This window comes from Taudactylus pleione, unplaced genomic scaffold (assembly GCF_031769625.1).
Source record: "Taudactylus pleione unplaced genomic scaffold, aTauple2 ptg000259l, whole genome shotgun sequence".
NCBI classification, from domain to species: Eukaryota; Metazoa; Chordata; class Amphibia; order Anura; family Myobatrachidae; genus Taudactylus; species Taudactylus pleione.
Genome location: NW_028284661.1, coordinates 2296921 through 2309530, shown reverse-complemented (window position 1 = coordinate 2309530; position 12610 = coordinate 2296921). Strand labels below are relative to the sequence as shown.

Sequence of the window (12610 nt, the reverse complement as noted above, 5' to 3'; positions counted from 1 at the left end):
GCAAATTTAAATGTCTGCCCAGTTGTGATATCTGGCCAGCCATATCAAGCAACCGACTGGTAAGTGTGTATAGCTTAACAAATCAGCAGCTCATCTGCCTCTCTGTCAGGTAAGTGCGTACTTAGTTTTAGTGTTGCTGCTGGTGTTTTTTTGTGTATAAAGATGAAACAGGATACGTTAAAGCACAGATATTGGCAGCACTTGATTTGCATGAAATATGAAGCTACAGATAATCCAACATGCCCTTGAAGCTGAAAAACATTTATTGTACATCAAGGCAACATCAAAACTTCTTTTGTCACTATGCGCTCCAAACAATATAAGACCTTTCTTTTGTTTTATTTTGATAGGAGTGCTCACAATGCTCCTGCATTATAGTTGTAAATTTCATAGCCACCAATTTCTTTTATTTAAATACATGTAAAGCAAACATGCTCTATTTTCTTTATGTCAGCTGGAGTACCAAATAAACCAGGAATTCCACAGAGTGTTCCAGGAGATGAAAATACCATCCAGTGGAAAAGTGCTGAAGATAATGGTAGTAACCTCCTTTACAATATATTACAGTATAGGTAAGTACACCATTATACCCTACTTTATGGAATATGTCAACTCATCTCCTTATATGTAATTCTTGCTAAGTGTTCTTGTTATACCACCTTTCTTCTGCTTTTGTTGGATTATTCCATGTAACCATGAAAATAGTGGGTTTATATTACATACAGGTTCTTATTTTAGTGTAATTAGTAGAGATGTTCACGGACCAAGTGTTTTGGTTTTGGTTCTAATTCATTAACGTGAATTGGTTTTGGATCTGGATTTTTTTTTTTTTAATAAAAACAGCTCAAATCATGTAATCTGGACTTGTTTTTGTTCCTGTGGTATTATTAACCTCAATGACATTACCTTCCAGTCCTTTACAGTCAATTTTGACCACCTCACAACTCACAAAATTCTTTTTACCCATAGTGCCGAAAGGCTGGCTGGCTAAACTCAGGAACAGAGCAATGCCGCAAACACACGACAGTTTAAAATAATATAGCACATCTATGAAACACACAGCGTGGCAGACAGGATGTGAGTTTCATAAACTATACAACACCATAGAAAGAATGTTTTTATTAATCAAGGACATGCACAGTTTAACAAACCAAGCACTTCTGCGACAGGCGCTGCCACTTTTGTGGCTGAAGTTCTTGGTTTGTTTGTGGCCCAACAAAACTAGCTACCAATGGGCTTAAGACAGCTAACAGTGTTGCTAATCATCTCTACACTGGGAACACGTCATTATCATCCTCATCTTCCTCTACCTCATCAGTGTTAACATAATTGTCACACAATATTAGTTCATCCCCAATATTAGATAACCCCACTGGAATCCACCATTACAGAAGTCTCCGTACTTTGTTACAATTGTCGACAAAGGTCTTCCTCATAGAATTTGTAGTTCATTTTTGAAACAAGGAAGAATTTTTGCGCGAATGTCGCTTTTAGAATTGAATTAAACAAAAAATAGGTGTGCGCAAAGATGCAATAAGCATATTTGTCACACAAAGGGTGCAAAAACTTACTGCATTATCGCGGCTAATTGAATTCCTGCCTAAAGCTCAACTCAGGGTCACTAAATGTATTGATCTTTACTTTGAAGTATTTTCTCTTTAGGCATGTGAATTCTGATGGAAGACAGCTAGTGTCATGGCAAATGGCATACAATGGCTCATGTGGTGACATTTGTATATGGAAGTCGAAGGCCTTGGAAGGAACATTCCAGTTCAGAGCAGCAGCTGCAAATGTAATAGGTCTTGGAGATTTCAGTGACATTAGTGAAAATATTCTGTTGCATAAAGGTAAGTGTATATATAAGTAGCAGACCTATCACCTTAACTAGAACCTGATATTAAACCTGCTTCTGCGAGTTGTTCCTGATATCTTGTTACAGGGTCTCCAGAAGATTTATTGGGTCATTGAGAGGGCTTGTACAAGACCCATTGTGAACGTCAAGACCTTCTATATGTACTGCTGAAAGGCCATGGCCACACCTGCAGCTCCGTCCCCCGATTATCCCCTCTTGATGTCCCTGTCTAGGTATAGACAAAGGAGATAAAGGCCCTCATTCAGAGCCGTACGCTCTGAGCAGAGCGCACGCTCTGAATGAGGGCCGCCCTCCATAATTCTGGAGCGTCCTCCTGGACACTCGTATAGCTGTGGGTCACCACCCACAGCCTATACGAGCGTGCAGTTTGATGGCCGCGATGGTCGTGACCATCGCGACCATCGAAACTGCGAGCCGGAGCCTGCGGTTGAGGTTTTCAACCGCAAGGTCCGGAGTGATTTTGGCTCTATCAGAGCCAAAATCACTCCCACTGACATCACTAGTGATGTCAGTGGGCCGGCTTCTGACGGTAGGCGTTCCCTTGGGAACGCCCCCGTCAGGGAGGCATGCCCACCAAAGGGGGCGTGCTGTCAATCAACATCGACAGCACGCCCCCTTTGATCAGACACAACGAGCGAAGGACTTTCCTTCGCTCGTCACGTCTGGCGCATGCGCACGACAGAGCTCCCGCCGTCGTGCACATGCGCAGTGCACAACATCGACCCACTTGCGAGCAGACAGCCGCTTGCGAGTGGGTCTGAATCAGGCCCAAAGTTTTCTACAAGGAGCACTCTTGCGAGTTTAACTGCTACGTATTTAAAGCATTGTAATGGTTTGTGTTGAATACTATAAATATACTGTTTAATAACAAACTATTTTAGCTCTTAAATGTACATGGATGAATCCATAAATCTAAACCTGATATAGCTAGCACTGCCAAAAAGTAATATTAGCAAAGGGGTGTAGTACATATAGAATGTCGTCATGTACAGAACTATGCCATGCCGGATGTTAAAATTCACAGTGTTGATACTGATGTAATATCAACATTGGCAGAATGTCGATATTGTGAATGTCGGTAGTTAGCATGTATATTTCATTATTTCTTTTTTCGTTATTATTACATTTATTCTTCCATCAGCAATTAAAAAAAATCTGTTGTCATGTTCATTATAATTTTTATTTGTATGTACACTGATTAATTTGCCACTATTTTATAAGTAAATAAAATAAATATTATATATATATATTTATATAAATATATATTTTTTAAATAAAATATATATTTTAATTTTGTATTACACATGATGCCTAGGTAGGGTCACCTGTTTATATGTGATAACAGAGAATGCAAAAAGAAGAACTACCAAGAGGTTCTACTCAGGCGCTGCGAGGGGTAGTGATTCAAAAGCAGCTGTTGAAATTAAGGCTAGTCAACCTTAAGCAGGTAAATGTATAGATACAGTATGAAGAGATAAACAGCGCTAATAACATTTAAATAATACGTAAACCAATGGAATGGATGGTGAATATAAAAATATTTAATAAAAATAAATAATAAATATGTATATGCACACAGTTATCTAAGCCTTTTTAACATCAATAAAAATAAATCTAGGCAAATAACATATGCATGAATACTTTATAAAGCATTAATAAACAATCAGTTGATATTAAGCATCTGGGACATTTGGGGTATAATGCACAAACCACCTGTTCTTATTATAGCCTAGTAGGAATAGAGGCTGTTGGCTGGTGTCACATGTATAGTATCAGACAGTCTCAAATAGTTTCCACTTTGGTCCAGTGATGTAGGGTTCTTTAGCAGAGAGGGTCCTGCATGTTGTTAGTCCCTTGTAAAGCTTAGACCTTTTGTGGTCTAAGCTTTACAAGAGACCGTTGATGATAGGTGACAGCCGCGATAACGCCAGATATTGAAATAGGCTCCAGGGCTTGGTCCAGGTGTTCAAAAGTGCTGATGAAAAGTCCCAATACAAAAGGAAGTCCAGTACAGAGTACTGCTGACACGTTTCCCTGTGTGTCCCAGAGCTTTATCAAGGATCCTTTGAACACCTGGACAAAGCACTGGACCCTTTTCAATATCTGGACTTATTGCGGCTAACAGACAGATCTCTCTCTCTCTCTCTCTCTCTCTATATATATATATATTGCACTATATACATATATATTATGTACATGTATATACGTATACTGTATATAGGTAGTACAGGTATATTCATGTCACTGTATATAATATATAATATTAATGGGCTTAATATTATATATTATATATACCTGTGTGTATATATATATATATATATAATTATAAATTAGCTTCATGAGCAGGCTATCAGCAGCCGCAACGGCACAGTTTGTTTCACTCACAGACAGTCATTCCTTTAAACACCGGTGCCACTCTGAAGCCGCTGCCTGCTGTGCTGCATGACCCTCTCACTATCAGTCCCTACCTGCTGCCCAAAGAAGAGAGAGACTCGTGAGATGACGATGTCATCATCTCACAAGACCAGTATCTCTGCGCGTCGGGTGGCAGTGACAGTGAGTGACATACAGCCCCCCCCGTCCATCTGTCCGGCATTTGCCCGTGGTCAGTGGAGTTTAAGTAAACACAGTGGAAAAAAAAAAGTCTGCAGGGTGCACCCCCTCTACTTACGCCACTAAGTGCATGTATATATGATAGACTATTGCACACATTAAATGACCCAACAAGCTTGCTGATGGTCTGGGATGATTACCCTTCACCTCGGACAATGCAAGATTGCTGGTACACACTAGATGATTTAATGAAGAATAAAGGATCACTCGTTCTGTCCTTCATTAATTTGCACTGCACCGCATGCAATATTGTGTGATTGGCTGTGCAGTAAGGTTAATCACACGACGTCGCCAACGACATGCGGGAGTGCGCAATAGTGCGTGCACACTAGACTATGTGGACAATTTGTCATTCCAATTCGTCTAAAATCGTCAAATCGTCCACATTATCATCTAGTGTGTACCCTGCTTTACATTGCGGTGAACTACTTCAACTACGTGTATATTTATTTGTCATTGTTTGACAACCAGCTGACACTACGTACTAAACAACCTTGTTCCAATCACAGTGGGATGTTTATTGTATATCTACCTATCTTGCTTAGGAGTGATACCTTTGTCACCCAGGACACTATAGTCCATTATTTCAGTATGAGTAAATAATATACTACTGGTATAACCTCTTTGAATGTAATTAATGTTACAATTATACTCTACAACCGAGAACACCTATGTCTAATATATTCAGTTTGTGGGTAATTATTTGAACTATTAGCATTATTCCAGATATTGCATGGTGCTAACTACTCTGTGACCAATTTGTGTTTAACCGAAAACAGCAGAAAGGTATATTTTATTGTCTACAGACAGTACCTATTTGAAAACAGCAGAATGTTTTATTATCAGAACTGATATAATTTTTAACATTAGTGCATACAAAGAAATTATGTAGATTCGGCACCAGTAAACTAAATGCACTATAATAATAAGTATTCTCAAAATAAGTAAATAAATTAGTTAAATGCGGATAAGCCCAAAACTAGTGCTTTTAATGGACGTCAGCTCCGTGTCAATGGTATGTAGTATTGGTGAAATACTACCTCACAACAAGAAAAAAAGGGGGATTGACTCTGGGCGACAATTCCACTTAGTGTATATAAAGTGCTATTGTGTAAGGTGCATTCCATATATTGAAAATAAAAAATTAATCAATAGGTTAATATCAAAGTGATAAGTGCAAACAAATGTGCTATGTAAAGTGTTATTATGTAAGGTGCATAACATACAGTAAATAATTTAGTAAGAACTCTGTTAAGATATTACTATCAAAGTACTAAAATCAAAACAAAGGTAATGCTAATTGTAATAAATAATTTAAAAGTGTACAGTTTATTACAAGGATCAAAGCAATAGACATAAACATCAAAGAACCTCTATATGGTAAAACACGGCATACATAAAAAATAAATGATGATAACAATTTTCTTAGAGGAGAGTAAATAGTAGCTTATCTGAGTCAAGGTGTAAGGGAATAAGCATTTCCCAGGACAAGAGGTAATAATACCAACGCGTTTCGTCTGCTGACTTCTTCATGGGGAAGTTCTTACTAAATTATTTACTGTATGTTATGCACCTTACACAATAACACTTTATATAGCACATTTTTTTGCACTTATCACTTTGATATTAACCTGTTATTTATATTTTTATTTTCAATATATGGAATGCACCTTACACAATAGCACTTTATATACACTAAGTGGAATTGTCGCCCAGAGTCATTCCCCCTTTTTTTCATATATATATCAACTGTAGACATACTATAGGTGTGGCACTTGCTCATAAACATACAACTCCACTCATGGCTTATGCATCAACCGTGAGTGGATTTGTCTGTTTATGAGCGAGGGCCGCACTTATGGTATGGCTTTTGAATTTCAATGTGAAGGCACCACTTGGAGATATATATATTAAGTTGTTTGGAGTGCAGGACCTCTTGATGCTATATATAAACTGGATATATACTGAATATTCACACACAAGTAAATTCAACAGATGTAAATATGGACAATTTCTACTAGTGCCGCTATTACCTGGTGCTCTTAGAAATAGCTTTAGAGACATCCATAAACTGTATCAAGAGACTTTGTATATAAAATAAATTTTCCTACTTGGCCAATATTATAGAGTCTGAGAACATGCAAACTCGCATGTTTTTATACTCAAAAAACTCTTGTAATTTAAACTCTCATCCTGATGTTTTCCCATTTTGAAGATAAAACTCGACCAATGGGAGAGGTTACTGCTAAACTCTCACATTTTCTAAACTCTCACCCTATTACATTTGGACCTATGTATTAGAAGATTAGCAATATTACTTTGTAGCAGAGTGGGTTATATTTATACTGACTACATCCTGGTTATATTTAGGGATCCATACACAGACATTTAAGGGATTCAGTATATTATATAGACGATGACCATGTCAACGTAGTGTTGACATGAGAATGTTGAAATGGTGATAATGTCGACAGATATGTCAACAGGTTCAGCATGTTTACATTCAGCATGTTTGACACCGATGAAATGTTGACAATCCATTTCTAAGATATCTCTATTGTAGTACTAACCTTTACACCTAATCTTAACCCAACCCCTAATTCTAAAATTTAAACTTTCACTGTCGACAAGTCATATGTCGATACTCTGTCCATGTCCACATTTTCCAGATGTTGACAAACATAATGTTAGGAATGTTGATGCAATGAACATCAACATTCTGACTGCATACTTACTTATGAGCCACAATAACTAATTTTTTAAATTTTTCTCCTTTGTCTATGCCAATCAGCCATAACGTTAAAACCATCTGCCTAATACTGTGTAGCTCCCCCCTGTTCTCCTGAAAACAGCTCTGACCTGTTGAGACATAGACTTCACAAGATCTCTGAAGATGTCCTGTGGTATCTGGCACCAAAATGTTAGCAGCAGATCCCTTAAGTCCTTTAAGTTACGAGTGGGGCCTCCATGGCTTGGACTTGTTTTTCCAGCACATCTCAAAAATGCTTGATCGGATTGAGATCTGGGGAATTTGAAGTCATCACCTTGAGCTCTTTCCTCAAACCATTCCTGAACAATTTTTGCAGTGTGGCAGTCTGCATTATCCTGCTGACCAATGCCATCACTGAATGCTAATGCCCTGAAGATATGTAATAGGTCTGCAACAAAATTTAGGTAGGTGGTATGTGTCAAAGTAACATCCACATGAGTGCCAGGATCCAAGGTTTCCCAGAAGAACAATCACACTGCCTCCGCCAGCTTACCTTCTTCCCATAGTGCTTCCTGGTGCCAGCTCTTCCCCAGGTAAATGACGTAGACACACCCGGACATCCACATGACTCATCAGGCCAGGTGCCCTTCTTCCATTGCTTCATGGTCCAGTTCTGATCCTCATTGCCCATTGTAGGTGCTTTTGACAGAGGACAGTGGTCAGCATGGACACTCTGACTGGCCTGCAGCTGCGGAGCCCCATATGCAGCAAACACTGTGTGTTCTGACACACTACTATCATAGCCAGCATTAACTTCTTCAGCAACTTGTGTTACAGTAGCTTTTCTGTTGGATAGAACCAGACGAACTAACCTTTGTTCCCTACACACGTCAATGATCCTTGGATGCCCATGACCCTGTCATCGGTACACTGGTTGTCCCTCCTTGGACCACTTTTAGTTGGTACTAACCACTGCATACCAGTAACATGCCACAAGACCTGCCCATTTGGATATACTCTGACCCAGTCAAATAGCCATCACCATTTGGCCCGTGTCAAAGTTGCTCAGATCCTTATGCTTGCCCATTATTCCTGCTTTCAACAGATCAACTTCAGAAATTAATTGTTTACTTTCTGCCTAATATATCCCAACCCTTGACAGGTGCCATTGTAATGCGATAATCACTGTTGTTGACTTCACCTCTCAGTGGTTTTAATGTTATGGCTGATTGGTGTACAGTATATCTTTATTCTAGGAAGCACGCCCCCCTTGAAGAGTCATATCATGTATTTGCTAAGCGATGTGCAGGATATTTGAATTTATTGTTTTCCTGTAGGGATTGTCCCTCATTTCTTTGTCCCTGTCTAAGTGTATTTTATTTTGGAGACTGTTATGAATTCTATCACAAAACACAGAAAATAAATTGTGTAATACAGTTGGATTGTTAATGGAGTAGAAGTGTAAAATATACTTCTTCATTATAATTCATAGTACCCAGCAACGACTCTCCTAATCACACCAGCGTAGCACACTGCTTATGCTGGGCATACACTCTACAATTATCTGTAAGATATCTGTCCAATCTGGCTGGTTGGAATGAAAATCTGGTAACGTATGAGAGCCAATGACAATCGACCATATGGTCTTAAACACTGGAAATTGGGCAAAGTGATTGGTCAAATTGGTCAAACTCATTTGATTTAACCAATTTGTCTGGATAACAATTTTTGTCTGTTTTTCAGTGTTTGTCAGCAAATGGTGGATTGTCATTGGCTCCCATACATTACCAGATTTCCATTAAACCAGCCAGATTGGACAGATATCTGACAGATAATTGTATAGTGTATGCCCAGCATTAGCAATTATATCACAAAAATAAAATCAAAGGATACATTTTCTGTTGTTACCAAAATGGGATGGGAGAATTATTTATTTTGTATCTTTTGATAATAAAATCAGATTAAAATCTTTCTTTCAGTCAGCATCCTTTTTTTTAGAAAACACCCTGCAAGTATGGCTGTTCATGTAACATTTTACACAATGCAGCATGTCCCTTAGTCCCTTATGGTTTTATGACTAAAATCATGAAATAAACAAGTCAGATTAATGCCTTGATTAACCTTGAAGAGAGCAGCACGATGCAATTGACATAACTTCAACAAGACTGCTCACAAATACAGACACACCAGCTTATTTGTATCTTTTACATACCATCCATGAAATGATGAAATACACGTTTAATCTCCTTATCTGACAGAGACAGTCATTGTTACAAGGCTTACCTGCTCTTCAGCCTGTGGATACATCTTTTTATATCATGTTCATCAACTGTCTCTCTTATTTTAAAAAAAAATCACTTCTCTGATCATCGTGCAGGTAGTCAGAGACTCAGCTCTTCATTACAAAAATGAATTAAAACACTGCAAAGTTTCTGTTAAAAATTTAATACTTTCCTGCAGTTGCTAATATCAGCAGTGATATGTAAATGTCTGCATTCGCATTGCGATCGCATCCTAACATAAGGACGCCCACTTCCCCTTACTCACATCCGTATACTTTGACAACATAGCTAAACAATCTGTAGCATCGAGTAACATCGGACTCATACGCACAGTTAAGGCAGATGAACTCTTACTTAGGAATTGCTTCTGTGCACGCTATGAGTCCTCAGGCGGCATCTGGTATCGCAGTGGCTAAGTTATGCACGCCCATGCAACAGCGTTGAAACACACTGGCACGCCTGCGTTCGCCAGACCAACACCCTGTGTCCACCCACAAATGTCACTTCCTGTCAATGACTCTGCGATGGGTCTGTGTACCCTCTGTGATCGCAGTCCCAATCACAACGTCTGGTACGTGCACTGCGATGCATACGCATGAGCAGTACGCAACAATCGTCCAATTCCGTGCGTATAAGCAACTGTGATACAGTCAGGTGCATAAATATTGGGGCATTGACAGAATTTTCATATTTTGGCCTCTATTCACCACCACACTGGCTTTGAAATGAAACAAACAAGATGTGCTTTAAGTGCAGACTTTCAGATTTAATTTGAGGGTAATTACATCCAAATCAGGTGAACGGTGTAGGAAATACAACGGTTTCTATATGTGCCTCACACTTTTTATGGGCCAAAAGTAATGGGACAAACTAAACAATCCTAAATCTAACTTTCACTTTTTAATACTTTGTTGCAAATCCTTTGCAGGCAATTACAGCCTGAAGTCTGGAACGCATAGACGCTGGGTTTCATCCCTGGTGATGCTCTGCCAGGCCTCTACTGCAAATGTCTTCAGTTCCTGCTTGTTCTTGGGGCATTTTCCCTTTTTAGTTTTGTCTTCATCAAGTGAAATGCATGCTCAATCGGATTCAGGTCAGGGGATTGACTTGGCCATTGCATAACATTTCCACTTTTTAGCCTTAAAAAACTCTTTGGTTGCTTTTGCAGTATGCTTCGGGTCATTGTCCATCTGCACTGTGAAGCGCTGTCCAATGAGTTCTGAAGCATTTGACTGAATATGAGCTTATAATATTCCCCTAAACACTTCAGAAGTCATTCTGCTGCTTTTGTCAGCAGTCACATCATCAATAAATACAAGGGAACCAGTTCCATTGGCAGCCATACATGCCCATGCCATGACACTACCACCACCATGCTTCAATGATGAGGTGGTATGTTTTGGATCATGAGCAGTTCCTTTCCTTCTCCATACTCTTCTCTTCCCATCACTCTGGTACAAGTTGATCTATGTCTCATCTGTCCATAGGACAGAACTGTAATGGCTTTTTTAGATGTTGTTTGGCAAACTCTAATCTGGTCTTCCTGTTTTTGTGGCTCACCAATTGTTTGCATCTTGTGGTGAACTCTCTATATTCACTCTTGTGAAGTCTTCTCTTGATTGTTGACTTTGACACATATACACCTACCTCCTGGAGAGTGTTCTTGATTTGGCCAACTGTTGTGAAGGGGTTTTTCTTCACCAGGGAAATAATTCTTCTTTCGTCCACCACAGTTGTTTTCCGTGGTCTTCCGGGTGTTTTGGTGTTGCTGAGCTCTCCGGTGCGTTCTTTCTTTTTAAGAATGTTCCAAACAGTTGATTTGGCCACACCTAATGTTTTTGCTATCTCTCTGATGGGTTTGTTTTGATTTTTGAGCCTAATGATGGCTTGCTTCACTGATAGTGACAGCTCTTTGGATCTCATATTGAGAGTCGACATCAACTGATTCCAAATGCAAATGTCACACCTAGAATCAACTCCAGACCTTTTACCTGTTTAATTGATAATGAAATAATGAGGGAATAGCCCACACCTGTCCATGAAATAGCTTTTTAGTTGATAGTCCCATTACTTTTGGCCCCTTAAAAAGTGGGAGGCACATATTGAAACTGTTGTAATTCCTACACCGTTCACCCGATTTGGATTTAATTACCCTCAAATTAAATCTGAAAGTCTGCAGTTAAAGCACATCTTGTTTGTTTAATTTCAAAACCAATGTGGTGGTGAATAGAGGCCAAAATCTGAAAATTCTGTCAATGTCCCAACATTTATGGACCTGACTGTACTTGCTGAATCAGGCCCAATGTTTGATGTGCAGCTGGTTTTATCATCAAAGGTGCTAAGTGGGGGCAGGTATGAATTACCTGAGCCAAGGACTATGTACGGGCCTGTCATGCCATGACCACACGCCCTGGTGTGCACACAGCGTTGAAGCACCATAGGTATATAATTAACCTGTAGCCCTGCGCCCTTAGCACCCAGGCCCGCTTGAAGCCTCAGTGGCCCTGCTCACTGTGGGCATGATTCTGAGGTGGGAGTACAGCAAAAAAGAGCAAGTAACTCTGTACCTGGACAAACCATGTTGCAATGCAAGGGGTGCAAATATATATATATATATATATATATATATATTGCATGCAGTGTAAATACTGGCTGCTGCTGCATGTAGCTAACAGATACTGAGAATCTTTAAATAAGTGATGTTGCCCATAGCAACCAATCAGATTCTACTTCTCATTTATCTAGCACCTTCTAGAAGATAATACCTGGAATCTGGTTGCATGAGCAACATCACTTCTTAATAGAACTTCCATCTTAGTAAATTTATCACTTACACTGCAATTTAGATCTCAGTTTGGACACAAATCTAATCTCTCTGTATGTTTTATCTTTGTCACCTGCAGTGCAGCATGGTTTTGCCAAGGGGCACAGTTACTTGCTGTTTTGCTTTACTCCCAACTCAGAATCAGGCTCTGTGTCTCTCCATTAGTGCCCTGTGGGACTGATTTAGAGTTGTACACTATGCCAATGTTATTGAAGTTGAGCGATTATCGAGTATCTGTATATGCATCTGAGTTGCACTGCGCATGCCTCAAATTCCATTATCGTAGTCGGAAACAGCAACTCCTTACT

The 12610-nt window shown here is 39.3% G+C and overlaps 1 protein-coding gene across 1 annotated transcript in view; it reads left to right on the top strand.

Annotated features, from left to right (window-relative positions):
• ROS1 (ROS proto-oncogene 1, receptor tyrosine kinase) overlaps nucleotides 1–12610 on the top strand; it is a 335661-nt gene that overhangs the window by 178246 nt on the left and 144805 nt on the right. The window contains exons 30-31 of the mRNA XM_088481008.1: nucleotides 455–572; nucleotides 1663–1847. Coding sequence (XP_088337134.1) covers nucleotides 455–572; nucleotides 1663–1847 — 303 coding nt within the window. The remainder of the gene's footprint in view (nucleotides 1–454; nucleotides 573–1662; nucleotides 1848–12610) is intronic.